Source organism: Aythya ferina (genome assembly GCF_964211825.1).
Source record: "Aythya ferina genome assembly, chromosome: Z".
Lineage (NCBI taxonomy): Eukaryota > Metazoa > Chordata > Aves > Anseriformes > Anatidae > Aythya > Aythya ferina.
Genome location: NC_140299.1, coordinates 17556762 through 17584593, shown reverse-complemented (window position 1 = coordinate 17584593; position 27832 = coordinate 17556762). Strand labels below are relative to the sequence as shown.

At 38.4% G+C, this 27832-nt stretch overlaps 2 protein-coding genes and 1 long non-coding RNA gene across 3 annotated transcripts in view; 1 reads left to right on the top strand and 2 right to left on the bottom strand.

Moving 5' to 3' along the window:
* ITGA1 (integrin subunit alpha 1) overlaps positions 1-8589 on the bottom strand; it is a 79261-nt gene extending 70672 nt beyond the window's left edge. Inside the window, exon 1 of the mRNA XM_084504695.1 lies at positions 8401-8589. Coding sequence (XP_084360821.1) covers positions 8401-8566 — 166 coding nt within the window. The 5' untranslated portion in view covers positions 8567-8589. The remainder of the gene's footprint in view (positions 1-8400) is intronic.
* Positions 113-8509, bottom strand: PELO (pelota mRNA surveillance and ribosome rescue factor). The gene is made up of 3 exons (XM_084504696.1): positions 8401-8509; positions 1969-3462; positions 113-891 (listed from the first exon to the last, which is right to left on the bottom strand). Exons 2-3 carry the CDS (start codon positions 2692-2694, stop codon positions 460-462), a joined length of 1158 nt encoding a protein of 385 aa, XP_084360822.1. The 5' UTR covers positions 2695-3462; positions 8401-8509; the 3' UTR covers positions 113-459.
* The window catches only part of LOC311427386, a 68549-nt gene continuing 44185 nt past the window's right edge, over positions 3469-27832 (top strand). Inside the window, exon 1 of the long non-coding RNA XR_014687331.1 lies at positions 3469-3756. This is a non-coding gene — a long non-coding RNA (uncharacterized lncRNA). The remainder of the gene's footprint in view (positions 3757-27832) is intronic.

The window sequence follows — 27832 nt, the reverse complement described above, 5'->3', positions numbered from 1 at the left end:
AACTTGTGCATTAAGAAGTTTGTATTCATAATACTGCTTTCAAGCATTTGAAACAGAATATTTGAATATTAGAATATTAGAATATTTGAACAGAAATAAAGAGAGTCTGACATAATTTTCTCCCTCTTAGTTTATTATCTTTTCATACACATTCCAAAACATTAAGCTTCCAGACTGCCTTAACATGCAGAATGAGCAGCTTTTGGAACACAGTTTCTTGTACTGCTGGAAGCCCGCAGCTTAACTTGCAAAACAGCTCCAACCCACAGCATACCCATAACCATTACCATAAAGCAGTTATCCATTAGTGTGGTGAGCAGAGCTATTAATTATAAGAAATACTATTAAAAATTTAAATTAAATGTCATGGTATGTTTGCACGCATGATTTCAGATGGGAGAGCATTTAATGTCATTTCAAGATGACCTAGAAATAAACTGTGGAATGAAATCACTGTTATCAATCCTCTTCAGAGCTAGATTCATCTTCCTGGTCAGAGAGCTCAGCAACAGGGAATCGCAGGATGGCTGCCACCCCTGTCAGCTGGCCAAGCTGCTCGCCAGACACATGAAGGCTGGAGAAAATGCGCACCGTGCCCATGTTGTCCCGTACACTATCTACCAATTTAACATACCGGGCACGCGTAGCCACATCCTGGTGCCGGAAAAGCTCATCACTGATCAACAAGGTATCAATGGCCATGGCTTCATTGGCCTTCTCTACATGTTTCAAACCGTAAAAAGCCCGGTCAGGCTCATGCTGCAGCATTTTATAGAAGTCATCTAAGGCTTTGACTTCACCCGCTGCCTTAGTGTCAGAGAGACGGCTAGTTACAGCTGGGTCACAAAGGGCCTCCTTCAGTGCGTACTTATGTCCTGACGATGAGTGCACCTAGAAAAAAACAAAGTCAAAGATAGTATTCTTGAATAAAACACTGTTTTCTTGATTAACCAATCACAAACAGCTTCCACTACACACATTTATCTTGCTAATAATTGATTTGTCTCTTCCTTGAAACCTACATGACTCTTTTCTTGCAAGAACTTCTCTCCTGCAAACAAAAGCCTAACACAAATGCCTTAAACTACATTTTATGTATAGTAAAGATGATTCTCTTCTTCAAAGACTGCCTTAAATATGAAGGATGCTGTAGGCAGTACACTAGGTAGGAGCACCTGAAACCACTGAGAAATGTAAGCATCTTCATTTCAAAGCATTCAAGAAGAAGAATCCCTCTTAAGATTCTTCAATCTTGCGAAAGCACCAAGTCTTGCATAACTGCGTATTTCTATGGTTGTAAAACTATGAAGTACATTAAAACCTTTCACCCATTATCATCATTTTTCTATAAATGCAAAAGGCTACTTCTTTGTGCAATTTCAGAGTCCTAGGTTTTGTGATGATTAAGCACAGTACCCCCATTTTACGTCTGCTCTAAATTCAGTGTAAGGTTAAAAAAAAAAAAAAAAAAAAAAAGCAATCAACCAATGAGGGATGAAAAGATTATTCAGACTATAATATTATCTATTTATTACAAAACTAAGAGCAACATTATCTAACCTATACCACATCCAGATACTTCTTTTTCTCTTTAAAAAGAGAGAAAGCTGTTATTAAACATGATGTTACACAGTATGGCAGACTAAAACAGTTAAACTGTTTTTCAACTTACATTTAATGTTCAGTTAAAGATAAAATGCATTTTTATTGGTAGATTAAAATATTTAATATTTTATCTACTTCACTTTAAGGAATCCTAGGAAAGAAACATGCCTACTTCTTGGATAACTCCCTTTGTATATATATTTGGGAAGCATGAGAATAATTTGTTCTGAAGAATCGTTCTGACAAAGTTATTTTTCTCTACTAAGTGAATTATTTCCCCATCATCCTTTTAAATCTCTTCTGTTACCACATACAGTTCTTAAACCACTTTGTATGTATTTGAGAGACAATATAGCTCCTTACCTGTAGGAACTTGGACCTGTTCTCCAGCAGAAGCTTGTTGTCAGTCTTGACTGCCTGCTGGAACATATAGTCACAAAACTGCTCCCGCACGAAGCCTGGGCTGGCCACCAGTACACACTTCACCACCTCGAAGTTGATGTGCCGCTGGATGGCCTGCACCACCTGTTCATAAAACCTCTCCAGGGCCCGGTCGTGCTGACTGCAGTTCCCTTTCCGCTTGCGCGGGATGTTCACCTCCACCTTCGCGCGGGTGAGGGTCATACTGGGGGTGACCAGGCAGACGTGTGCCAGTCCCTCCTGCATGACGACGGCTGCCACGTCCGCGCTCCAGGCCGGGTCGCAGGCCTGCTCAATGCGCTCCAGCACCACACTGTCCCACTGCTTCTTTGCCAGCGTGAACTGCCGGTTGGGCTCCAGCTCGATGGTGTGGTAGGCCCCCATCTTGACATACTCGTTCTCCTGGATGTTGGTGCCCTTGACCCGCAGCTGGCAGGCCTGCGAGTCGAAGTCGATGGCCTCCACGCAGAGGGTGAGGGTGGTGCGGATCCGGTTGCTGCCCACGCTGCCCGTGGCCGACTCGGTCTGCACCTTGCGGATGGTGGAGGCCCGCAGGCTGTCACCCACCTGCAGCAGGTTGTAGGTGTGCCACATGTCCTCGGGCTCCTCGGGGATCAGCGTCACCTGCCCCGCGTTGTCCTTCTCCAGGTCCTTCCTCACCAGCTTCATCCTGACGGCGCCAACGGCACACGAGGCTTCCCTGCAGCCGCGGCGGCGGACCAAGACGGGATGACGCCGGGACCTGCGGGCTGCCGGGCGGCTGGAGGCCCACGGCGGGCGGCTGGAGGCCCACCCGGTGCCTGGAAGCCTTCCCCGGGCGGCCGGAGGCCCGCAGCGGGTCCCTGGAGGCCTACCCCGGCGACACCGGTCCCCCGGCCCCGGCCCCTCGCCTCACCTCACCCGCTGCGCATGCGCAAACACCACCTACGAGCGCCGGCGCCGGCGCCGTCCTAAATGGCGCCGGCAGGACGGCCGCCGTCCGCCCGCCCGACGCGCGTGCGCAACGCTGTCCCCCGCCGGTAATGCCCGCAGAGATGGCGCATGCGCGCAGGGGGATGGGTGGGCAACGGGGAGGCGGTGAGTGGGCGCCCTGAGGGCTGAGGGGCGGGCGGGGTGCGCGGCGGTCACTGTCGCCTCTCGCTAGACAGATCGTACCCCCACCCCCCACCTCCGGCGGTACTTTCCCTCTCTGGGTCTTTACAAAGTACGATTCAAGCGCCTCTATCGCGGTGCATCGCGCTCAGGAGGCTGAAAAACCACAACAGTGTCAACAACGAAGTCGTTGTGGCTGTGTGGGGTGCGGAAGGTCGTGGGTACAGATGAGGGAGGTGAGGGAAGTACAGCTAAGTAGATGGCCGGTTTCCTCGCAGTGGTAAGTGTACTTGGCACTTAAAAAAGCCACACTTAAAACTCACAGAGGACAGGCAGTGTTGTCACCTGTTGACGCATAAAAGGATGGGGAGACAGCATTTACACCGTGCTATGAAAATCAGCCCAAGGCAACACCAGAACACAAACTTGTTTCGACATTGCTCTTAGAAAAAAGAGATACAGCTTAGAGGTTTGAGTAAAGCTTATGCTATCTTTCCACACATTGTAACTTCAGTTACACTTGAACAGGTATGAAAACTTGAGCTGCATTCTGAACCTTCTGGTGGTTTCAATCAGAATAAGATAGTCTGAGAGAAGCATCAGAGGCGGCATGTTTCATATGAAATCTGATGTTGACACGTAAGTAAGAAACCCAGTAAACTATCAAGATTACGTAGATTAGTTCAATGATCCTTACACAGAAAAGGGACCTGACAACTAGACAACTCAATGTGCAGCACAGACAAATTCAACAGACTACCAACTGACATAAAAGCGATAATGCCGTGATGTAAATTCTGCTGCTTATTTTGAAATTGTGTGTGGTACTGAACACTGCTTTAGAAAGAATGGTGCAAATTTAGAAAGAACGATGGAAAAATAATGGAAAATAGAAGAATATTTGTGTGAATAAAAATTGGGAAGAATGTCTGTATGAATACAGATTGGGAAGAATGAAAATACCTGAGAAAGTTGACAAATTAATATGTCATGATAAGTGATTCCAGGCAACTGGAACAGATAAAGTAAGTTTTGAAACTTGATGATGTATATATGGTCAGTCATAACTGGAGAAGCAAAAGATCATCCTCTTACAGATGAGAAGGTGGCAAATATGAGTTTATTAACAGGAAGTTTCTTTCTTTTTTTTTTTTTTTAAGAAAAAAATTGAAAGGCTTTGGACTTAATGATTAATCAATTTAATGAGATACAAGACTAGAGCGAGCAAAAAATCATCCCCTATCTCCCATTACAATGTAATTTATGTAAATAATATAAATTTATCTCAAGTATCTAGCACTGGCCAGTGGCTGAAACAGGACACTGAACTCAGATTTGGCCCAGTAACATGCATTCAGTGTTTCTAATCTTGATACTGATGTAAAAACAATTTTATCAGATATTACATAAGAGGATTTATTTGTGAGACCTCAGACTTTCTTCCTGTGAGTACACATGCTTAACTCAGTTAGCATGAATAGTTTCACAGAAGGAAACTGGACCACCCAAGGGAATATAACATAAGCACACACATAATTATTTGTTTAATTTGGGCTTGTGCGTACTAATAAATTTGTATTAACATTTTGTGGCTGAAGTAGAAAGAGTGTATTTAGGTTTCCCTTAGGAGTTCCTTTTACTTGTCTCTGTAGATACTGCATGGTGCCTTCAAGGTGAGTTTTCTTGTCTACCTTCTTTGTGATTACGGAATTGTGGTGGTAGACCTTATGCCATTCTTTAAATATAACTACCTATAGTGCATTCCCCATTAATATTTTTCTTCTTTTGATGTTGTTTATAAACTTTTCTCCAGTTGTTGGTGCCAGTCTAATTTTAATAAGCAGCCTCACATCCTTGCAGATACTATGTATTGATATGTATATATCAATATATGTATGTATATATATGATACTAAGTATTTCACTTAAAGGTTAAAAGTTGGCTTCCAGTACTAATAGAAAATAAGTGTTTAGCTCATTCAGGGAGGTGACCTGCTGCTAAGCATAAACACAGTTGCTGCATTAACAAAAAAAAAAAAAAAAAGACAATATGCAAAAATCCAAGGGTTGCCACTCGACATATTAAATTGCTTTGTAGAGACATTTTGAGATTCACTTAAGTCTTTTCTCAAAAAAAATAATGATGAGACTTTATACACTTATGAACAAAAGCAATATCCACAAATATTTAGTGGCAATAGTAGACTTATGTTATTCACAATTAGCAAGAAGGTGTAATTCACAATTAGCGAAAACATTGTCACCTTATAAAGGAAAACATTTACTAGATGATGGTGCTTTGCCTGCTCTAGTAAAATAAGTGACCTGTGGGTATTGTTGTTTGTTCAAATGTCAGAGAGTGAGCAGTAGAAAAATGACATCTCAAAAAACTTAAGAATCATATAACTATGTTTGTAAGTTCATACTAACTTTGTTAATGTCAGAGAGATGTGAACTTGACCTTGGTAGAGTCAAAACAAGAAAATATTTGTAACTTCAGCATAAAAGTTTTAAATGAGATTGTATGTTCCAGTCTTGGTAAAAAACTAAGACTAGGTGAAGAATCTGAGAATTCACGCAATTTATCACTTAAAAATGAGATGCTAATAATTGCAGGAATTCATCACCCATTTTCAGAACTTTCTAAGCATGGTACAGGACAAGAATGGCAATAGCAGGTATTCACAGAGGTTTTAGAGCCATGCTGTTTTTTTGTAAGGTTATTGTTTTGAAAAACATGATACAGACATACATCAAGTCTTGATCAGCTGCTTTATGAAGAAGGGTTGTTTTTTGGGTAAGGCGAGGTGATGTTTTTAGCAACTGGAACATCCTCCTCCCCCCACCCGTTATAGCTGGAACCATGCAAACACATTAGAGTCCTAGATAACAAAAAAAGTGGGAAAAAATCTGAAATAAGGGGAACTCTGATGAGACATTTTGGATGTCACTGTTGCAAGAGCAGACAGAGATAAAGGTAGAGAACAAATCTACGTTTCCATTCTTTCCTCTCACTACATACTTATGCAGGCTCTGGACAGAAACAGCTTCCTTTTCTATGAAAAAGGAAGTTCTAAAGTTCTGTCTTCATGATTTATTGCTATTTTCTATAATAAAGATGAGTACTTAATAGAAATGACATGATCATCACCAACAAGGAAAGAAAGAATTCCAGGAAGGAGCAAGCTAAGCGTAAAAATATAGTTCAAGAAGTGTTAAAAAGTAGTGGAGCCCCTCTGGCTAGATTTCTTCCTTCCTCTTCTTTTGGAAGACTGGAGGAAGCTTCAGCAGATCCCTAGTCAAACCACTTACACTGAAGCCAAAGGTGAAAAAAACCTTTTAAACATCCCTAACCGTGATTACTCAAATTCATCAAGTCTTCTAGTGAAGGTGAATAGGTAGTTTTTTAAAGTAGTCTGTTCTAGTGATTCATTACCTGATGAGTAAGAAAGTTCTTTTGAACATTCCTTACATTTTTTGTCCAGTGAGTTACCTTGATTTTCCCTTGTCCTTCCTTGGACATTCATTAAGTGCTTTATATTAAACTTTCTATATGGTATATGTTGGTTTATAGAGTGCGTACTCTCATAAAACATTGACATTTGGAAAAATGTTCTCAGGTAATAGTAAAAATGTATATTTGAAACACCCAACACTTCACACATCTCTGTCCTAAATAAGCACGCCTGATTTCTTCAGTCTTTCTTCATTGCTTGCATTTCCTCAACTATCAGGCTTGTTGCTTCTCTGTGCACTCTTGCCCATTTGTTTGCATTTGTCACAGACTTCCTTTACCTCTGGATTCTCAGAAGCCTCACCAATACCAAGCTGAATTAAAAAAAAACACAAAAACACATATAGATACTGAAACATACACCTCTATGCACTTCCTTTATTCTAGTTTGGTTTTGACTGCTACGATATTTGATTTCTTTTTCCTAAGAAAGAGAAGCATGTTATTAATTTGTATTTATTCTTATTCCACTGTAATTCTAAATTTACTTGTCCATATCTTTATGATATTGGCCTATTTATATATGACTTTCTCGTATTTATGTGAGACAATTTGAATCCTGTTCTTGATATCTGTAGTGCCTCTTTTTATTTTTAAGCATGTTCTCTTTCACACCAACTTTTTTTTTACTCGTATATTTACACGAGTAAGCTTCTGACAGATTTGGACAGGACCAACCCTTTAGATGTGTTCCTATCTGACAATAAGCTTTTATTTTCTTTTTTCTTTGTGGTAAATTATCTGCTGGTATTACCAGTGACAACTTTGCAAGCCTGAAAAAGAACTTGTGGCACACCAAATTGTTGCCACTTTGCAGAGTACCCTATGTAAAGGAACACAAACATATTTTGGAGAACATTATTCTCTAATAAAAGCAATAAAGACACCTATGAACAAGGGCTAGATATGACACACCAAATACTACATTCAGATTTTCACATGCTCATGCTGTGTTTGCACAATAAGCAAAGTGGAGAGGAAAAAAACCCTTGTCTTGCCTTTTCCCCACTTGCAGTTGCCTGCATTCTAATGATTCTTATGAAATTGATTTCTTCCTCTGCACTGACTCTGGTTCACTGTCTGCTAGTTGCTAGCTCAAGAGCTGCTGCGGAAGCTCAGTGTCAAAGTTTGCAAATATGTGAATCCCAGCGTTGCCTTAACCTCTTTCCCACTCTTTGGATTCCCCTGGTTTCAGATCCAAAGCGTTACTACACACTGACTTGCCGTGGGCGGGGGAATGGTACTTGTCCTATTTGTTTTATTAAAAAGAAAATAAACTTCTAACAACAAATGAAACCCTAAAAGGCAGTATTACATATTCTAACTCCGGATGAACTCATGTTTCAGAAGTTAGCCGGGTAGTTAACCGTTTCCTTACTTCCCCTTTTACCACTCAGAACATCTGAAATAAGGAGGAAGAGCTGTCCTAATTAAAAAAGCGTTGCAAGGTACACCTCTTTTCCCCACGGCAGCGCCAGTTACAGTACTTCTCACCCATTCATCCTCCTCTAGCAGTACAACCCCAACACCCCGCGGGGTTAGGACAGTTTTCAGGGATGGAAGCTGCCGGACAAACACCGAAGAGCTCCCCCACGATCCGACAGGAGAGCTGTAGGGCAGGGGGGTGCCGGGGAACCGGGGAGGGGGACACGCGGTCCCCGGGGCCGCCAGCCCCCAAAAGTTTCACTCCCCTCCCGGAGGGAGGGAGGGAGGGAGAACCGCTTTCGGGACCTGGCTTCTCCAGACGGGAGCCGGGGGTGCTTTCCTCACCTGTCAGCATCCAGCAGGAGGCGGCCATGCCTGGAGCCGGGGGCCGGGAGCCCGGGGCTGGGGCGGGGGCGACGGGAGCGGTCCGGCCGCCGGCGCTGCCTGCGGGGCGAGTGGAGGGAGCCGGGCGCTCCGCGCCTCCCGCCCGCCTCGCAGCCGAGTCAGGCATTTCCTGTTTTGTTATTCGGTCTTTCTACGGTTTTTTTTTTTTTTTTTCTTCGCATCAAGAGGAATTTCGCCTCTCCTCCCCCCCCCCCCCCCACGCGCGCCGCCTTCCTCCCACTCACCCACCCCCCAAGACCTCCGAGCCTTGGAAACCCCCCGCATGGAGCTCGCCCCATGCTAAGATGTACAAATAAAGCCAAACCTGTCCCCACCCTCTAAGCCTCCGGCTGCAGCCTCCGGAGAGCGGAGCAGACCTTAAAGGGGCATCTGCCCTCTCGTAATTAATTAGTAAATTTCTCCCGCCGGCCAGCCCCCCTCCCGGTAGGGCAGGAGAGAGCTGGGCGTGCTCTGTCCCCCTTCTCAGCAGGAGAAAAACATCGTTGAGGTAGGGGTTGTGTTTGGCTAGCCGAGTTTGATTCTCTTACATCACCTCTTAAAAATGCACTCTACGGCTGGTAGTTTGCTTGTAGGAGGAAGCCAGCCACTCTCTCCCCGTTCTCTGCGGCTGTGAAGGTGCAGTAACCAACCCTTCAGGCAGAGAACGACTTTCCCAAGTCTTCCAGTCCCCCCTGCACGTTGCGGAGAGGAAATACCGGGCAACAGCCTTTGCCCACATCTTCTGAACATTTTTGCAAGGAATCTTCCCCCACCATGCCCCCTGAATGACTTAACTAATAAAACGCAAAGGTAATAATCAGCCAGGTTCCAGCCTGTGGGTAAGGGTTTTCAGAGTTCATTAAACACTCGGTAAACGACCAGCTTGCAGGACTTTTTTATTGTTATAAATACCCAGAATGATGCTCAGGTGAAGCGACATATACCTTCAATAGTCTGAGTTCCCATCTTGAGACCTGCTGAAAAATCATTTTGTTGCTCATAGAACAGGAGGAGCTAAGGTCCTTCCATTAAAAACAAAAAACAAAACAAAACAAAAAACAAACAAACAAAAAAACACTCTAAGGATTTGGGGATCTTGGTGCTACTAGAAATAACACTTATTTTCTTTGAATTGGAGTGAAGAATGTGGGAATAAGTGGAAGTTTGTGGAAGTTTTCTAAGTTCCTCTGTGGCTAATAAACTACAGCTGTTAATCATCACTACAATAGTTAAAGATGTCTTCCAACTTCTATCTTATATTTTATGAGAACACATTGAGTGTACTTTTACTTGTAGGTCTGTGGAAATGCAGATTTTAGAAAACAGTGCACAATTTCAAAGCTGGGTTTAAGAGCAAAGGTCCTCTTTCAACAATAATTTATGCATATGCTTGCCTTTACACGTTATAAAATATATTTCATTACCACAGTGGGACTTTTTAAGTTGATGAAATTAAGCACATGTGTAACTTTTGCTAAATGGGGATCTTAGCTCTGTTGTTCTCAATTTAAGAGACTAGACACATTTTTCCAGTTGGAAAAAATGGCATTCAAAACAAACAAACAAACAAAAAACAAACAAACAAAAAAAATGTGTGAGTGGTATTATTTCTGTGAATTTTACTGCAGTTTCAAAGAAGGCAATAACTTCCTGTATTGGTATTTTGGAAACAAATCTTTGTATTCCCTTTGTATCACTATATTTCAACTAGTGTAATGGAGGAGATGAGCTTGCTTTCAAATCACCTTGAAGGGTTTCTGTTTGTGATGTACTTAAACACTCTAGAGGACAAAACAGGGAGAGTAAAACTTATACATGGATTAAAATAACCATTTCAAACATGTCTGAGCTAACTATACATAATATTTGGTATGTATGTGGGGAATGTACCTCAAGGTGGAGAGTCAGACTTCTTGACATTAAAAACAAATGTTCCTGATATAAAGTTATTCCTAATTTATTCCAGCTTTCTTCTTATCATTATTATTTGGTGGAGTTGTCATGGTCTCCTACACATCTTGCATTAGGCAATGTCAAAAAGGAAGACACTAGAAACGGTGAACTGCAGGATTGAGCTAGCATTGCCTACTAACTTGTACACATTCAAAGAAGTAAATTACATTACAGACCATTATTTATTTTGGAATACCAAACTGATTAATAAAAAAGCCCAAACTCCTATTGCTTGTAGAATTGCTGCTGTCTCTTTTCATAGTCTTTTTTTCTTTGGGTGCATTCATTAAGGCAACTGTTCAGAACGTATAGCTAGATACTCTTCTGAGTTAAATGTTTATACATTAGTAATAATGAATACATTTATCTTAAGCATCTACCCCCAGGTGAGGTGTACTTGGGCCCAGAAGCAATTAAAATGTTGGATAATTTCAGTATCTGCACAATAAATATTAGTTTGAGTGGATCATATTAGTATAGAAAATAAGTACTGTAATAATGGATAAGGCAAAAACTACAAATTAATTTAAAGAATACCTTTCTTTTGCACATTTTTTATGCCTTTCTGAAGTGCCACAGAATGCTGTGGAAGAAATTTTTTCTAGTGCTATAAATTAAGTATGATCTGTCTTTTAACTATTCCTTCCAATACAGTTTCAGCAAAGTATTTCAGAAAATGTATAATTAAGTTCACTAGTAGTTCCATGGAATCTGATAGAAGTATTTGTGGTTATATATTAATTTAAAGACTCGGAAGAACTGGAGTCTGAAAAGACAGGGAAAACAAACAAACAAAAAACAATCAGAAAGACCCACTTCTACCTTTATGAGGGTGTTATTTGCATCATCATCATCATCATAATAATAATAATAATAATAATAATAATAATAATAATAATAATAAAGTGGAAATGCATTCTGTTTCAAAGGTGAGGAATAATGGAACAGGAACCAAAGCTTTAAAAATAGTCTCAAATGTAGAGGGTCTTCTATATAATGTGGCTGAGGTGTACATAGAAATTTCTCTTCCATGAAATTTCTCTTCCATTCTTATAGAGGATATGAACAATTTTTCATTTCCTGTAGCACAAGAGGGCAATGAGCAATGACTTTGACATCAAATAGCCAAAAGCATGCTTTAACTTACTTCCATTAAAGGAATAGTATGTTAGCATCAATAATTCTAAGAGACGTAACATGTTTCTGCAATGTTCATTGTTGCTATTACACTATATTATGCGCTACTTAGAAAATGCTACAGAGCTTGTTCATATAGCTTCTAAGTGAAGATTTACCATTGAAAGCTCTTATTATCATCTTTGATAGTTTACATTGTGCTGGAAATTAGTGATATTTACATTTACATTTTTTTCTTATGCTTGCTTATTCACAGTCTCCAGGATGTCTTTCACCTTGATTATCCTGTTGTTCATTTTCATAGTCTCCATTTTTTCCTATCTGATTCTAAGACCATGTTAGAACTCACTTGGCAGAACTTGTGGAGCTGTAGTCTTATTTTTATTATGTCTGAGATACTCAAGGGCTCCTTATTCAAGTACCAGAACTAAGATCTTGCAGGATTTGGTATAGTTCCAGCAGAACTCTATGCATAAATCTTTTCATGTTTTACAGCTCAGCTTTTAGCCGATACTTGATATTCTTGGAGAATGCCCATGTTTCTGCTCCATCTGTATTAACCAGTGGTACAAATGTGCCAAAAATCCTTTTTACTGTGCAAAGAGGTCTTCATAAAATTTTTGTTTTGCGGCTTGTGCTAGTTTAATTAATGTTGTTAGGAAGCATTATGGAAAATGCCCTTTGTGTGCTGTGTTAAATTTATTCTCTACAATCTTTTATGTCTTCTTAGTTTGTCTTTCTTGTATATTCCAACAATCACAGAGCATTCCTGAAACAAATTAATATACAATCTATATTCTTTGCAAAATAAAATAATCTGATTTTCCTCCTTAACAGATTTAAAGTGTCTCACATCCTTGGTCATGCTGCTTTTCTGTTCTGCATTTTCTCAGGGCACATTTTTTTCCAATATTCATTCTAAGTTCATAGAGCTTATCTTGATCAAAACTGTCTGTAACACAACTATACAACCGTCTCAAGTTCTCTGTAACTTTTTATTCATTTGACTTCTTTGCACATGTGATGATCTTAGAACAGGAAGGGATGAATTTATATGGCATCACTTACTGTTATAAATCTGCCACCAACTTCTTTATTTTATGATTGTCATTTTATACTCATGTAAAAGGATCTTTATATTAAAATAGTATTTATGATTTTTGCAGAGAATACCTCTACTCTTGATAATTTTCTGTGTTATTTCTTTTGCATCAACTTCTTACAAAGAAAATACTTTATTTAAATCCTAATTCACAGTTTTCTCTTGTAACATGATTTTATTTTTCTGCTTGCTTATTTACTTATTTATTATGCCAACAATATATCTTTGAGGTCTGTTAAAATGACCAGGCTTTAACATGAATATACATGTATGTTTCTTCAAAGCTACAAATCAGGCTAGAAACATACAAGACGTTTAACTCATTCAAATGAATGAGTTAAAAATCGTGATACTCTCTCTTACCTGGTTATTTCAGCCTTTTTTTTTTTTTTTTTTTTTTTGGTGCTTACCCATTTTTTTTCAGCACTGAAGCCATTGGAGCTATGACATTGAGTTTGCAGGGAACAGAACTGGTAATTTTATGTGGGGGAGGTAAAAGAAGTTAAATTCATATTTTATTGTACAAAATCAATGTGTTGAACTAGACACTATGTTTTAAAGTTATTTTGCTAAAGGTACTTGTAACTTATTAGGCAACATATTTGAAATGAGGCCACAGTTTAGAGACAGAGGATCAATTGATTCTTCTTATTAGCTTGGTCTTTCTGCACTCCACTTGTATATCTTCTTATTACAGCTTCTTAATCATTATTATTATTATTATTATTATTATTATTATTATTATTATTATTAAGTACTGTTTATGATATGTTGCATAGTCATGAAACTTCATAAAAGAGTAATGTACTAACTGAGGGTGCTGTGGAGGGAGACTATCTGGTAGATGGTAGATGATAATTTCTCAAAAAAATAATCTGTCTAAAGATTTTTATGCTGTATTGCATTGCATTTGTTGCATTCATAGCTGGGCTGTATAATAGTTACTACGGTATAGTTGCAGAAGAAAAGTTGTATGTGACTGCAGTATCCCTGTTGGAAAGTCTCATGTTTATTCTATTTTCTTTCTTTCTATTTCAGTAGAGTTAGAGACTTTAACTCTTCCCCTTTTCCCTGATGCATACACACAATTTATTTTATTTTGTTCAGCTAGGTGAAAAACAACATTTAAATACAGAACACTGCCCAGGTTTTCCTTTAATCTTCATGATCAGGAAAAAAAAATAGATTTGCTTTTACAGAAACATGAGCCTGATCATGATGCCAATATGTTTAATGGCATAGATTTAGGAAAAAGAAAACCAACCAACCAATCAAACAAACAACCAAAACCAAACAAATGAATAAAACCTGAGCACACACAAGAAACATATCCCTGTAGTGCAGAAACTTCAGCTCTTGCAGTGATTGCCTTTTTTAAACAAACAAACAAGCAACTGTGATTTTAAGACAAATTACAAGTTCACAACAATCCCTCTATAGTGAGCAACACAATGCCACTTTTTAGAGGATGTTGCAAACCAGGTGTCTGTGGGGATTCCAGTTCCTGTAGATTGTTATAACTCTTTGTTTCAAAGCTATTACAATAATTTTTAACTACTGAAACCTGTAACCTAAATCACACTATTCCACTTGCCCTTCCCTGTGAATAATTTTTTTTTTTTTTTGTCATCTGAAACCCCGTGATGTTTTTATCTTGATGTCATTCTGGTAAGACACAATCCTAGGTTTCATACAGAAGCCTATACTGGGTCTTATTAACCAATTTGGGTTTTCCAGAAGTAAGATAATGTCAAGAACATGGGATGTCAAGTCTGAAATCCCACATCTTTTTGAAGCATGACACAGACAAATAAGCATCTCTAGCCACCGCCAGGCCAGAGTCTGATACTTTCTTCTGAGTTATATAGAAACAGTGGACTGCTGACCAAGGAGGTAATACATATTATTTTGTTAGCAGATTAGAAGGTGCCCAGCCTCTTCAAATTCAGAACTATAAATTGGTGTTCCATTTCTGGTAGAAAGACTTTTAAAACTGTACCTCCAATCTCCCAGAATTACATCATAACCAGTGGGCTTTTGCCTACTTGGCTGCAGGTTTATGTTGGAACTAATGCTTGTACTGAATAGCTATGTCTTCTTCAGGCCAGCGAGCGGTAGCAGAAGCATAGAATAGAGCAGTTCAGTTGGAAGGGTCCTTTAGAGATCATCAAGAGCTCTGTAACTCTGGAGGATACCCCAGTAGGCCTAGGTACCACAGACTGAGTTACATAGCTTTTTAAGTCATGAGATGTGATCTGCTTAAGTGTATATGGTACGTATATGCAGATATATATGCCCTGTAAGAAGAGTAAAATGCAGATATTCCAGGACATTGTGCTTTTGTTCTGATGGTCCAGATCTACTCAGTCAGTGTAAGTTAATTCACCCACATAGGAGTGTCCTGAGCATCATGTAGAATGCATATGGTCCTAGGAGAAGGAACCAGAGGTGAGGACTTTCTCATCACTACAAAAACAATTTAGATACATCTTGCCAAAGGACTCAAAACTGGGACATTTTCCTTGGGGTGCAAAAATTCCTTTCCTGTGAAAGGAAAGGAATTCATGTTTCCCAATGAATGCTATAAACATTACCCTGTTATAGAAGAAGTGGATGCAGTCTGTTCTTTTGGCCATGCCTTCAAAGAAGTGGCTGCAACTGCATAGTTCGAGGAGACTGATTCAGTCATTTTGTGCTAAGGATACTCCGAGCGTGTCAATAGGAACTGACTCTTTAGGAAAACTGAGGAGAAGAGTGTGTGATCTGGAGGTCTGATCCAGATACCAAATTGCTTTGGAAGCATAGTTCTAGCCATGCCAAGACAAAATCCTAAATATCTGGAGAACCTTACAGACTCAAGCAGGTTAGTGCTCAGTCAGAGTTGGTATCTACAGGTTCATGCAAGAGTTGAAAGAAGAATCTTTAGGTCAATATTTACAATATTTTAATCACATGATAGCAATCTTTCCTGATACAAAAGTAAGCAGCTGTGTTCAATTTCTGTAAAATGATAATTAGGTGTAGCAAATATAACTTCAACACTTAACTAGAAATTGTTTAAAGTATATGGTCACAATGGAAATTCTGTTCTGACAATACGAGTTTGTGATCAGTAGCTGTTTGTTAGTCTCAAAACTCATATTCTATGAAACAAAACAAACTTCCTCATTCTGCATTATTCTCCTTTCTAATTTACCCAGGACCTGGACCCAGGAGTTGGACTCAATGGTCCTTGTGGGTCCATTCTAACATGGGATATTTTCTGATTCTGTGATTTAAAGCAACAGAGCAATAAATTAATAGAAGTTATACTATATATCTATCATCATTATGCCATTCATATGATGTCTTAAAATATTTTCTATTTGTTGTAAAAGTAATCGGAAGGAAAAAAAAAAAAGAGAAGATGGAGATAATCTCCTTTAGGTGGCAGGAAATTGTAACAGGTTTTAGAGGCCAGTACTTGAAATTCAGAAGGCAAGGAGAAAGTTCTCTCTTGAAATTTTCAAAACTGATGGTTACCAATGTCATAAAGCAGGAACTCTGTGGAAAGATGTGCACTGTTCTGTTGTAGTATTATGTTGACTCAAATGTTAGAGAATTAATAGAAGCATCTCCAGAGTGATCTGTTTTTTGTAAGTAGGTGGAAGACCAAAGAGTTATTTTCTACACATTTGTCAGGCCTAAAGACAATTTCTCTTCATCTTCAAGATACTCCCCAGTGTAAAAAGCACGGACAAATCAGTTTCTCCAGACTATGTCATATGCTTTCTATTTAAAGAAACTGTGTTAGCTTCATCAAAGATGGTTTATTAGAATATAGCTGAGTCCAAAGCTTGAGTGATCACAATAGGGTGGTTAAAATAGCTAAAATAACTGCCAGAGGCAGAATTAGTTTTATTAATAACAGTGTGTTTATTGGTGAGTCAGTGGATATGAGTGTTATGCCTGGATTAGTTTGTGCTTACTGTCTATGGAAATCTTGTTTCGCCAGTGGGGCTGGGCTCAAAGCCAAGACCTTAGTTCAGGTCAGCACTCTGTGTAGAGGCTTAAAGCTAGCTCAGCAATCCAAATAACTCCCTGTAGAGCAATTCAGGAGAACATTGCTCCCCACACTCTGAAGCCAAACTATTTTTTTTTTTTGACCTTGGCCAGAGCAGGTTGCAGCTTCTTGATTAACTCAATCTGGCACCATTGTCAAATACCTGTGCACCTAACATATATTCCTCTGCCTGGGATTTTCAGCTCTTTTAGAAGCCTTCCAGGCTCTAACATAAGGTTTTGTGTCTCCAGGACAGAGTTTAATTGTGACTGCTAGAAGAAAATAATTTGTTTTCATGAATTGTCTTGTTCAAGTAACACGAATGGTTATACCCTTGACCGTGTTTATTCTCATTCCCATTTCCTATCCTTTTCAGAGGTTCATGGCCCTTTCTGAAAATATTTTATGCAACCAGCAAGGAATACATATATCACAGACATCAAAATTGTATTTCTTCTATGAAACTCTTGCCACAGTTCACATCTAAATAATTTACTTTTATCTATGGCTAATTGAAAATAGCTCAGAGCCAGAAGTAGAATACTTCTGCTAGTTTTTTGCTGAGATTTTGAAATATTTTGCAGGTGATACATATATATATATGTATGTATATATATATTTTTTTTTCCCCTGGGAAAAGTGCAAAACAGATTATCCACTAGACATTTGCAGCCCACTTTTTAAGCTGATTTGGGGCCAGCCATCAGAAAGCTCCAGGAAATGTATTTTGTAGATCCAGACCTAGTTTCTAGGCTCCTGTATTATTCTTCTGACAACATAAGACCATTTATTCCAGCTTGTAGGTTTATCATTTCTTGCATGACATGGATACTGGTGTGTATAGAACCAAGGTAGGCTACTAGATAAGACTGTACCAATGAGGAAAATGATGTATGTGGCAGTACCAAGCTGGCCTGCCTGAAAGGTTTTATTTCATAGAATGATACAATCATTAAGGTTGGAAAAGACCTTCAAGGTCATCTGGTCCAACCATCCCCCTACCAACAATGTCACCCAATCAACAATGTCCCTAGGTACCATGTCCAACCTTTCCTTAAACATCCCCAGGGACGGTGACTTCACAACTTCCCTGGGAAACCCGTTCCAATGCCTGACTACTCTTTCTGAGAAGAAATGTCTTCTAATTTCCAACCTGAGCCTCCCCTGGAGCAATTTCAGGCCATTCCCTCTGGTCCTATCACTAGTTACCTGTGAGAAGAGGCTGACACCCAGCTCCCCACACCTTCCTTTCAGGCCATTGTAGAGAGCAGTAAGGTCTCCCCTCAGCCTCCTCTTTTCCAGACTAAACAACCTCACTTCCCTCAGCTGTTCCTCACAGGACTTGTATTCCAGGCCCTTCACCAGCTTCATTGCCCTTCTCTGGACATGCTCTAGGGCCTTGATGTCCTTTTTGTAGTGAGGGGCCCAAAACTGAACACAGTACTCAAGGCGCAGCCTCACCAGAGCTGAGTACAGGTGGGTGATCACTCTGCTGGCTACACTATTCCTGGTACAAGCCAGGATGCCGTTGGCCTTCTTGGCTACCTGGGCACATTGCTAGCTCATGTTCAGGTGAACATCAGTCAGCACCCCCTGTTCCTTTTCCTCTGCACAGATTTCTAGCCACTCTGCCCCAGGCCTGTAGCATTGCATAGGATTGCTGTGACGAAAGTGCAGGACCAAGCACTTACCCATGTTGAACCTCCTCCCATTAGCATCTGCCCATTGACCCATCTTGTCACGGTCCTTCTGCAGGGCCTTCCTACCCTCCAGCAGACCGATACTTCCCCTCAACTTTGTGTTGTCTGCAAATTTACTGAGGGTGCACTCAATTCCCTCATCCAAATCAACAATAAAGATATTAAAGAGGATGGGCTGCAACACCAATCCCTGGGGAACACCACTGGTGACTGGTGTTTAACTGTGTTGGTGAGCTGGATTTCACTCTGTTCACTACCACTCTCTGGGTCCAGCTGTCCAACCAGTTTTTAACCCATCAAAGAATGTACCTGTCCAAGCCAGAGTGTACCTTGATTTTGTGGAGGAAGATAACTGAGCAGTGAATTGAACAAAAACAAAGTACATGGGATATTAATCTCTCTCTCTCTCTCTCTCTCTCTTTTTTTTTTTTTTCTTTTCTTTCCATACATCTGAGTAGATTACACTGTCTGTGCTACAACCATTTGTACTGGGTCTGGCTGGAATGTTAACTTTCCCGGCAGCAGCCCATACAGTGCTGTACTCTGTACTTGTAGCTGGAACAGCAGTGTTATCACACCAGTGTTGTGTCTACTGCTGAGCAGCAGTGGCACAGCATCGGGCCTTTCTCTAACCCTCCTAGGGGGTGGGCAAAAAGTGAGGAGAGAAACATCACTAGGGCAGCTGACCTAAACCAATCAAAGGGATATTCCATACCATGTGGTGTCACACTCAGCAATAAAAGGTGGAAACAGGAAGAAGGGGGGAGGGGTGGGCTCTCGTTGGGAAAATGTTGGTCCTCTTCTCGAACACCGGCTGCATGTGTTGAGGCCTTGCTTCAAGGACGTGGTCAATCATTACACATTTGTGGGAAGTAGAGAGTAATTTCTTTCCTCTGCACTTCCATATAGCCTTCATTTATTTTGTTTGTTTGTTTTCCTCCTTTCTTTTTATTTTCCCTTTTCCCCTCCCTTTTCCCCTTTCCCTTTTTATTTCCCCTTAGTTAAATTGTTTAGTTCATGGTAGTCTTTATTTAATTATTATAATTATTTCCCTTTAATTAAATTATCCTTAACTCAACCCGTGAGTTGTTCTTTGCTTTACTTCTCCCCCTCCTCATCTAAAGGAGGGGGAGTGAGAGAGCAGTTGTGGGGTTCAGCTGCCCAGCACGGTAAAACCACCACACCATTCTTGGATATACACTTGGAATTATTTTACATCTAGTTTTACAGTTATATTTAAACCTGCTATATCAGTTTGTTCAAGCTGTGTAGCCAGCTAGCACTCAGAGCAGCATGAAGACTCTCCTAAGTAGCAGAATAAAGAAAGGTGTGCAGAAAGAGGGGAATTTAGACCACAGTGATCACTACACTGCTGTGCCTTGTGGACACAATACTTAAAGGTAAGACAGCCATCTTAGTTGTAGCTATGGCAACAAGATTCAGAGTAGTGATTATGGCACTCAATCAGCATTGTGTATTTAACGTGGGAAAGAGCAAAGCTGTGGAGAAGAGAGCCTTGAGAAGTCACAGGGTTTCAAGGCACAAAAAACAAGCTTCTCAAATTGAAAGAGAATGCAACTTGAATTGGAGACCAATTTTTTATACTGTTATTAGCTCTATAGAAAATATCTAGAAAGTTATGCCGCTAAGTGCATAGTAACAGCGTAGGTACATAGTAAGGTTTTCTTAATAAACTGAGCAAGTTCAAACCTTTCTAACTACTGAAACCCGATTTGCTCGTTTAAATTTTGAAGATGGTATCACTATATGTTTGTATGTGAACCAATAAAGATTTGAGAATGAATGTCAAGAACATTCTGAACCTGGTCTGGTTGTTTTTTTTACTGCTACTGACTTTTCCAATATTCATCTATGTGCAAAGTTTGATAGGAAAGTTGGTAAGGAAGTGTCTCATGAAAAGTAGTAAGGGAATGTTTTGTGTTTCAAGTTGCTAGTAAATTTACATATTCGGTAGCATTAAAATTAAGTAGTAAAATTATATGTTATATAGTGAAACAAGTAATGATAATATTATATCGTAAAACAGACTTATTATAATTTGTTTTAACCCTTCATGACACATTATCTTTATATCACACGCATTAACATTTTTTAATACTACTTGGTTCTCTTTATTTGAGACTACTGTTTGAGTATTGAGACTACTTTGATGGAAAAAAACACCTTATATGTTCAGAGAAATGATGAATTTTTTACTTTATTTAAGTAATCAAAATCCAACATAGAATATAATTTTCTAATAACCCGAGGTATTCCATTAGTTTTATTTGATATTTTGCATACCACTTGTCTTTGCAGACCTGAGATGCAGTTATTTTTTATTACATAAATTACATGTATTTATTGCTTGCGTTTCATTATGTTATATTGACTTTTTCCAAAAATTTAGGCCTGCAAAATGCATAAGAAAATCTGTTACAGTGGAGGAATAGTATTTCCATTGAGATGGCCAAAATTTTTTTCAGTCAGAACAGATTTTAAGGCCAAAGGTGTTATTGTGATGGTTGAGTCTGACCAACTGAAGAGCACAGAGTTGTGGTTTAATATACTGTTTACTGAAGTATATTTATGTAGTACTAGTCAAAATACAATCTTGCTTGTTTAATAGACAATTTAAAAAAAAATAATTATTTAGATTTATTCAACCCATTCAATCCATTAACCATTTTTGTTTTGTTTTGTTTTGTTTTTCCCTCCAACACAGATGAAAAATTTCAGATGGGGCTTCAACTTCTTTGAGTCAATACAGGTTTGAAGGAGTAGTTAGGGACAACCCCACTTGCCCTCCCTGTCCTGAAAAAAAAAAAGAACTGTATACCCACTTACACCCACTTATACCCATTTGTTAAAATCATTGCAGTGAACATTACCAATAGCATTAATCTAAGTTCATATGAAGATCTAAGCTTCACTTGGCATTATTTTTTAACTTTTTCATGGTCACCAGAAGAGAAACATAAGCTAATTTGGAAGAGGAAATATGTGCTCGAAAGCATAACTGGGCATGATGTGTTCTTGTTAAGATGCATCTTCTTTTCACATAAAAATATTGCAACCAGTCCACAAGCAATATCAACAAGTTTCATGCTATTAACAACCATAGTCAGTCATGACTATGTATTGACTATTTTTAGGACGTTTAATGAAATATAAGAATTTACAACTATATTTTGGTCCACAAGTATAAGCTGATAAGATTTTAACAGGTTTGGGGGACTTCAAGAGGGAAAATGAGAGGGATTTCAGGGGTAAATTTTGTGATATCTTCAAAGTATAAGGAGTTCAGTGAAGAATAGGAAAAACCAGTATAATCGTACATGGGAGGATGTAAAGGGTTAAGCTATAAATAGTAACATCATTAGTCCTGTGTTTATTATGAACTCAACCTAGTTTCCTGCTAACAAACTGTTTTCTCTCCCCAGTATAAACAGGGTACTACTAAAAAAAAAACCCCAACCCCACAGATGTAAACATTAACTTAACCTGCATTAATGTTTATCAGAGTTCCACATGTAAAATAATCCTATTAAAGCAGCTGAGGAAATAGATTAGTAGACATGCATGCAACATTAAATAATTCTGTAAATTTTCTTGTCTCATGGTCTCACAAAATGAATTCCTAAATGATGGAGTCTAAACATTTCCATAGTCCGACAGAAAGGATTCTTCTTAGTGTCAGTAAATTCCATTTTAGAAGGTTTTATTTATTTATTTATTTATTGGTATTTTAGATTATAAAGGTTACTTAGGAATTAAGGTTGTTGTAAGGGCAAAACTGAAACTGTTCTACCTGAAGAAAGGAAATACAGCAACACAGAAGTATATACTTTACATTGGTAGATGTCACTTGTTAAAACTTATTAGTGCTTTATGAAAACTGGCTGCCTTTTCCTGCAGCTGAACTAGATAATAAAGTTTATCTGAGTGAATGTGGATAGCTTTACCTGAACTAGTCACTTTAAGCTTTCTTTATAATCAGTGAAGATAAACAGGCTTTCCGAGTGTGTGAAAGTTGCCATCTTGTAAGAGGTCTAAAAGAAGTTAGCTAACTCATCTGAAAACCCCCTTTTCTCTCTTTTTTTCTGTAAGATTCTTTGGTGGATAGCTATGATGTAGAAGTAGACACTGGAGACATGCAAACTGAAGAGTTGATTACAGTCTGGGAATGGAATCCTTAATTTAGAAAAAATCATGACAAATATTTTGATAACTTCAATATCAACAGAATGTAACTGTGTGCTCTGAAAGGGACATATACACTATATGGAAGGTAGCTAAGATTAACAATTGTTTTTCTAATTTTCCACCCACACAACTGATGTAACAACCAAACTTTGATTATGTGTTCATTGGTAGGGAGACAATCTTTCTATTACATTAAAGCCCATATAACAGATATATGGAGTTTTTGTTTTTCAAATAATTGTGAAAAGAGAGAAACCTCTTCCAACATTACTTATTCAAAGAATGCCAGTGGGCATTTTCAAAGAGATGAGTCAAAGCTAAAATGTGATAGCTATCTATAGTAGTTACCAACATTTGCTACATATGTTGATGACAAAAGAGGATTCATCACCATAATTAGGAAGGGAGAAGAAAGTCCACTTGCTGTAAGATAGATGAAGAAACGATAATAACTGAATAACTGTGGTGACCACATTTTGTCAAGAAAATAGTGTTTTCAGACAATTAAATATGTATTTATTTTTTATAGTTTTGTATCTTCAGAATTTGTTCTCTCTTCCAGAATTGTTTGTGCAATTGTGTTGTCAGTTATCAGTTTGATCATGTATTTGTCATTTTCCCCAGTAATGTTTAAACCTAGCACTCAGTTTCAACTAATTCAATTCACCTCATTTGTATTTAAAATTTTAATGCAAACCAACCAAACAATCAAACAAAAAGACCAACACAACAACTTTTTTGGTCTTAAATAACTTTCAGTTAGATATTGAAAGTGGAAAAAATTTGTGCCCTTTACAAGAAAGCTAGTAAAAGACTGAAACTTGCTGAAATTTTGTGACAATATTTGGGAACTGACAGATCGCATATACCTGTTCAAAGTTACCAAACTTTTTAGTAGACTAATGAAAAGAGGTGTTCCTACTTCCCAGACTTTGTTTTGGAAGGTAAAATTTATTATGAAATTTTGAAGAGATATTGACCTACTGTTCTCTCTACAAAGAAAAATCAGATGCTTTGATTGCTTAAATCCATCTAATAGCATTTTTAAGATGCCATTGTGAAATCACAGTCATTAGGCTATATATGATACTTTTTTTTTCTATTATTATCTATTTATTTTATTTTTTTTCATTTTGAAATAGGGGGCAAAACACTGTAAAGTCAAAAAGTGCAAGAGAAAATTTAGAATTAAAAGAATGGGATAACTTTTCAACAGCATGAGTTTTATTTTAAAATAATCACATTATTTCAATTTGAGAAAGCTTTGCTATTAAAATACAGCATCTGTCAGTAGAGATATGTATTTTTAGTCAAATCCGTCATTATACATAACTGAACACTATATACATCATTATACTATAACTGAACACTATTTGTGTACTAGCTGTTTATCAAAAACAGCTGATGAAGTAGCTCTGTAGAATTAATTTTCAGATTGACCCTAGCAGGTTCTTTCTCCCGTAACTTGCACATAAATGCACAGATCTCTTCCCGTGTCTTTCTGCAGAAGACTGTGTCAGAAGACTGTGGTCACACAGTGACCACAACTGCAGAAAAGCCAACACAATAGCAAGAAAGCAAAGATGTTATTTATATTTTTTATCACCAGCTTTATTGGGTCACTTGTGGTCTCTATTTCCTGTAACAGAGGTCAGTATAAAAACAGATGCTATAATAATTAATAGATGATATTTTCCCATCTGTGAATAGCAATGCAGATTTTTATACACCCTTAAGTTCTATTTAGAACAGAAACACTTGAGGTAAAACTATACACTATGTTTTGCTGTAGGAAGCAAAAACATTGGAAGACGTACGCTTTCAAAAGAACTTAATATGAAGTAGGATGGATTTAAAAGCTTTATAACAAAGCAAATTCCTTGTAAACATAGTTTTCAGGAAATTTCGTATGCAAGCTATCCACGCCTTTTCCTGACAATGCATTGTATGATATCTCTGAAACTGCAGTTCTTTATCCCAGGTCTAACACTTAGAAGGATTTTAGTTATCTTAGATCAATGGAGGGTCAAGGTTTAGTCTTTGTTTTGTTTTGCTTTGTTTACACAAAAATTGCTGAGGAGTTTTATGTGAACGGTAGGTGGATTTTAATGAATGTGTAGAGATCAGCACACAGAGTGCCTTGAAGTTTTGTGGAGTTTATTTTCTTAAACCATTGAGCAATAGTATTTGCATCACTTACTCCTCATATACAGGAGAATTCAAGCTTTTCATCCCAACTGAAATATAAAAACTAGTTTCCAAAGTTGAACTCATACGATATCTCCTATGAGAGATACAGTGATCTAATGAAATTCACTTATTTTTTGGTAAGTCAATGCTTTTTTTTTTTTTTTTTTTTTAACCTTATTTCCCCGAAGTGACATATTAGCTTTCTTTTGAAAGGTTAAAGGATTTTTTTTTTTTTAATTTATTTTTATTTTTTTACCTCTTAGGAATCAGTTATCTATAAATTATGCACTATTTGTTATAAAGTCTCTTCTAAGTTAATTTTTATCTGACATGGTGAAATTGACAAAAAATGGAATTCTCATATGTAACTGAGTGAAATAAAAATGTGATCCTTTGAAGGCTGGAAAAGGGACATAAAATCTGCAAGTCAGGTACAGGTCTAATAAATTAGACTCATGTTTGGAGTCCAGTCAGTCCAGTGCCAATATATATCAGATATGGGGTTTTTGATCATCATTCCTAAACAGTCTTGACCCTGAAATTCAATATTGGAGAGGATTCCTTAGTAAGTAACCTGGCTGCACTTTGTGGTAGGATACATCTTGTAAAATGTGTCTGTCTAGTCTAAGCCATTTGTCAGGGGTTATTTAACTGTCAATGAAAGAAGTACCTCCATAGCAGATCTAGTCTGCTTTTCTCAGAATAGCTACAGTAGTTCTCTTTTACCTTCTGTCAACTCTAGAACTCTGTCATGTTGGGTTGAGCTTAATATTCAGTTGTTAAAGGTAGGGTAAGTGAAGTCTTAACTTTTATTAAATTTTTATGTCTATATATAATACAGAAGTATTGCCGTTTTTATTAGGAAAATATCCCTTACTACCAACTAGAACGTGATTTGATATGTACAGGCTTGCTTATTGCTTTCTTCATCCTCCTCTAGTTCTCTAGCTCTGGAGTACCTTCTTTCCCCTATTCAAATCCTTTGTTCAGTATCAAAATTTGATTAATGTTTTCTTGGAAATTGTTCATAATTTTGGGTGTGTTTCTTTTTGTGCAACTTAAATAAATTGGAAGTGAAAGTAACAAAACAATACATGACCTTGAATAAACTAACATGATTTTAACACAATGTGAGTGAACCTCCCATCCAAAATAAACAATATAGCAAGTTCTTGAAATGACACAAGATATTCTCTTAACCATTAAAAAAGGATGTGAACAGCTCCAGACCTGTGCATTCAGGATAAAAATATTTCACACCTTTCCCCAGGTGCTTCAACATTGTCATGCAAAAATCCATTCCTTATCCTCCAGCAGGAGAGCTACAGTGATTTATAAAATGAAAACAGAGCTTGTATTTACTGTAAGTTTCCAGCGAGGCAAATAGAATGAAGATAAAATGAAATAAAAAGTATAAAACTGAGGTTTCTCCTGCAACTATAATTTAATCCACGGGTGATTAGAAACTGGATCGCTCTAGAACTGTACTGTAGAACAGGCTGAGAAGTTTTCAAACAGCTACATGGGAGATCCTGACTGGTATTAAAAGGATCTCATTTAACATCAATACTTTGTAATCCTTTAAAATATTACAAATATTTTGTTTCAGTTCTTGGATAGATCTGAATATATTTTTCTGACATTGGTATGGCAAAATAATACATTCCTTACTCCTAAAATCTGTTCAGCCTTGACTTGTGGGTTCTACATATTTTGCCCAAAATGGTATTAATTGTATCAAATTTTTGACATATGAGAATGACATGAAAGCTAGTTGGGCTTTCTCTATAGTTAAAGGAAAGGGGAAGTTTCTTCAGGAACTGATTCCTCCCATCTTAAAATATGTGTTATAAATGACTCTCTATATAAGCTCTGTCTTTGAAGTTTTTGTAGAAGGAATCTAAGCAGTGAATTGGACTAGCCAGCTAACACACTGATGTCTAAATTTAGTAAAATAAATTACACCCCAAAAGGTCTAGCACCAATTATAAACTGACAGTATGAATCTTCTCCTTGCCTTCAAGAAATGAATCTGAGCTTCACTTGTAATATTGTCCCCATACTAACCCAATCCCTTAGAGGGGTTGTTCTCAAGAGTAGAGGAATCCAACAGAGACAGTCATGTCCTGCAGGTGATGGTTGGCAGCAGGCTCCATGTGAGCCAGCAGCGTGCCCTGGCACACAAGGGGGACAAACTGCATTTTGGAGTGTATTAACCACAGCATAGCCAGCCAGTCAGAAAAGGAGATCGTCACAGTGTATTTGGTGCTGGTGCGGCCTCATCTTGAATATTGTGTGCAGCTCTAGTCTCCATAACATAATAAGGATGACAAGATCTTTGAAAGCATCCAGAGAATAGCAACAGAGCTGGTAACAGTCCTGGAAGGCATGTCCTGTGAGGAGAGGCTGAAGACACTTGGGTTGTCCAGTCTGGAGAAAAGGAGACTCAGAGGCAGCCTCATTGCTCGCTGCAACTTTCTGAGGAGGGGATATGGAGAGGGAAGTGCTGGTCTCTGCTCCCTGGGAACTGATTGCAGGGTATGTGGGAACTGCATCAGGGGAGGGAGGTTCAGACTGGACATTAGGAACACTTTATTTACCATGAGAGTGGTCAAACACTGGAACAGTCTTCCTAGAGAGGTGGTTGATGCCCCATGCCTGTCAGTGTTCAAGGGGCATTTGGCCAGTGTCCTCATCAATATGCTTTAACTTTTGGTTAGTTCTGAACTGGCCAAGCAGTTGGACTAGATGGTCTTTTAAATAGCCAGTAGTTCCAGATGAACTATTCCATTCTATTTCTTAGCTAATACTTCTCTTCTGTTCCTTGTCATGCTGATCTTCACTCAAAGTTCATTGCAGGTGACTAGCATAATCCTAAATTTACATAGTACACATTTCTTCTTATTTCATAGCATTATTTTTCTCAGTCCTTCCTTCCCTTGCCATTTTTAAAATGTGAGCAAATAGTCTTTGGATCCATCATGGTGAAACATTCAGACTTTGCATTAATTTGATTATCTGTTCAGAATCCAGATAATACTGAGCAGCTGTGACCATATACAC

What these genes read in the sequence shown, in the direction of transcription:
- PELO (XM_084504696.1), bottom strand. Translation starts at nt 2,694, where the DNA reads ATGAAGCTGGTGAGGAAGGACCTGGAGAAGGACAACGCGGGGCAGGTG. An exon ending in ACAGGTCCAAGTTCCTACAG is followed by an intron (nt 892 to 1,968) that starts GTAAGGAGCTAT and finishes GTTTTTTTCTAG; the next exon opens with GTGCACTCATCGTCAGGACA.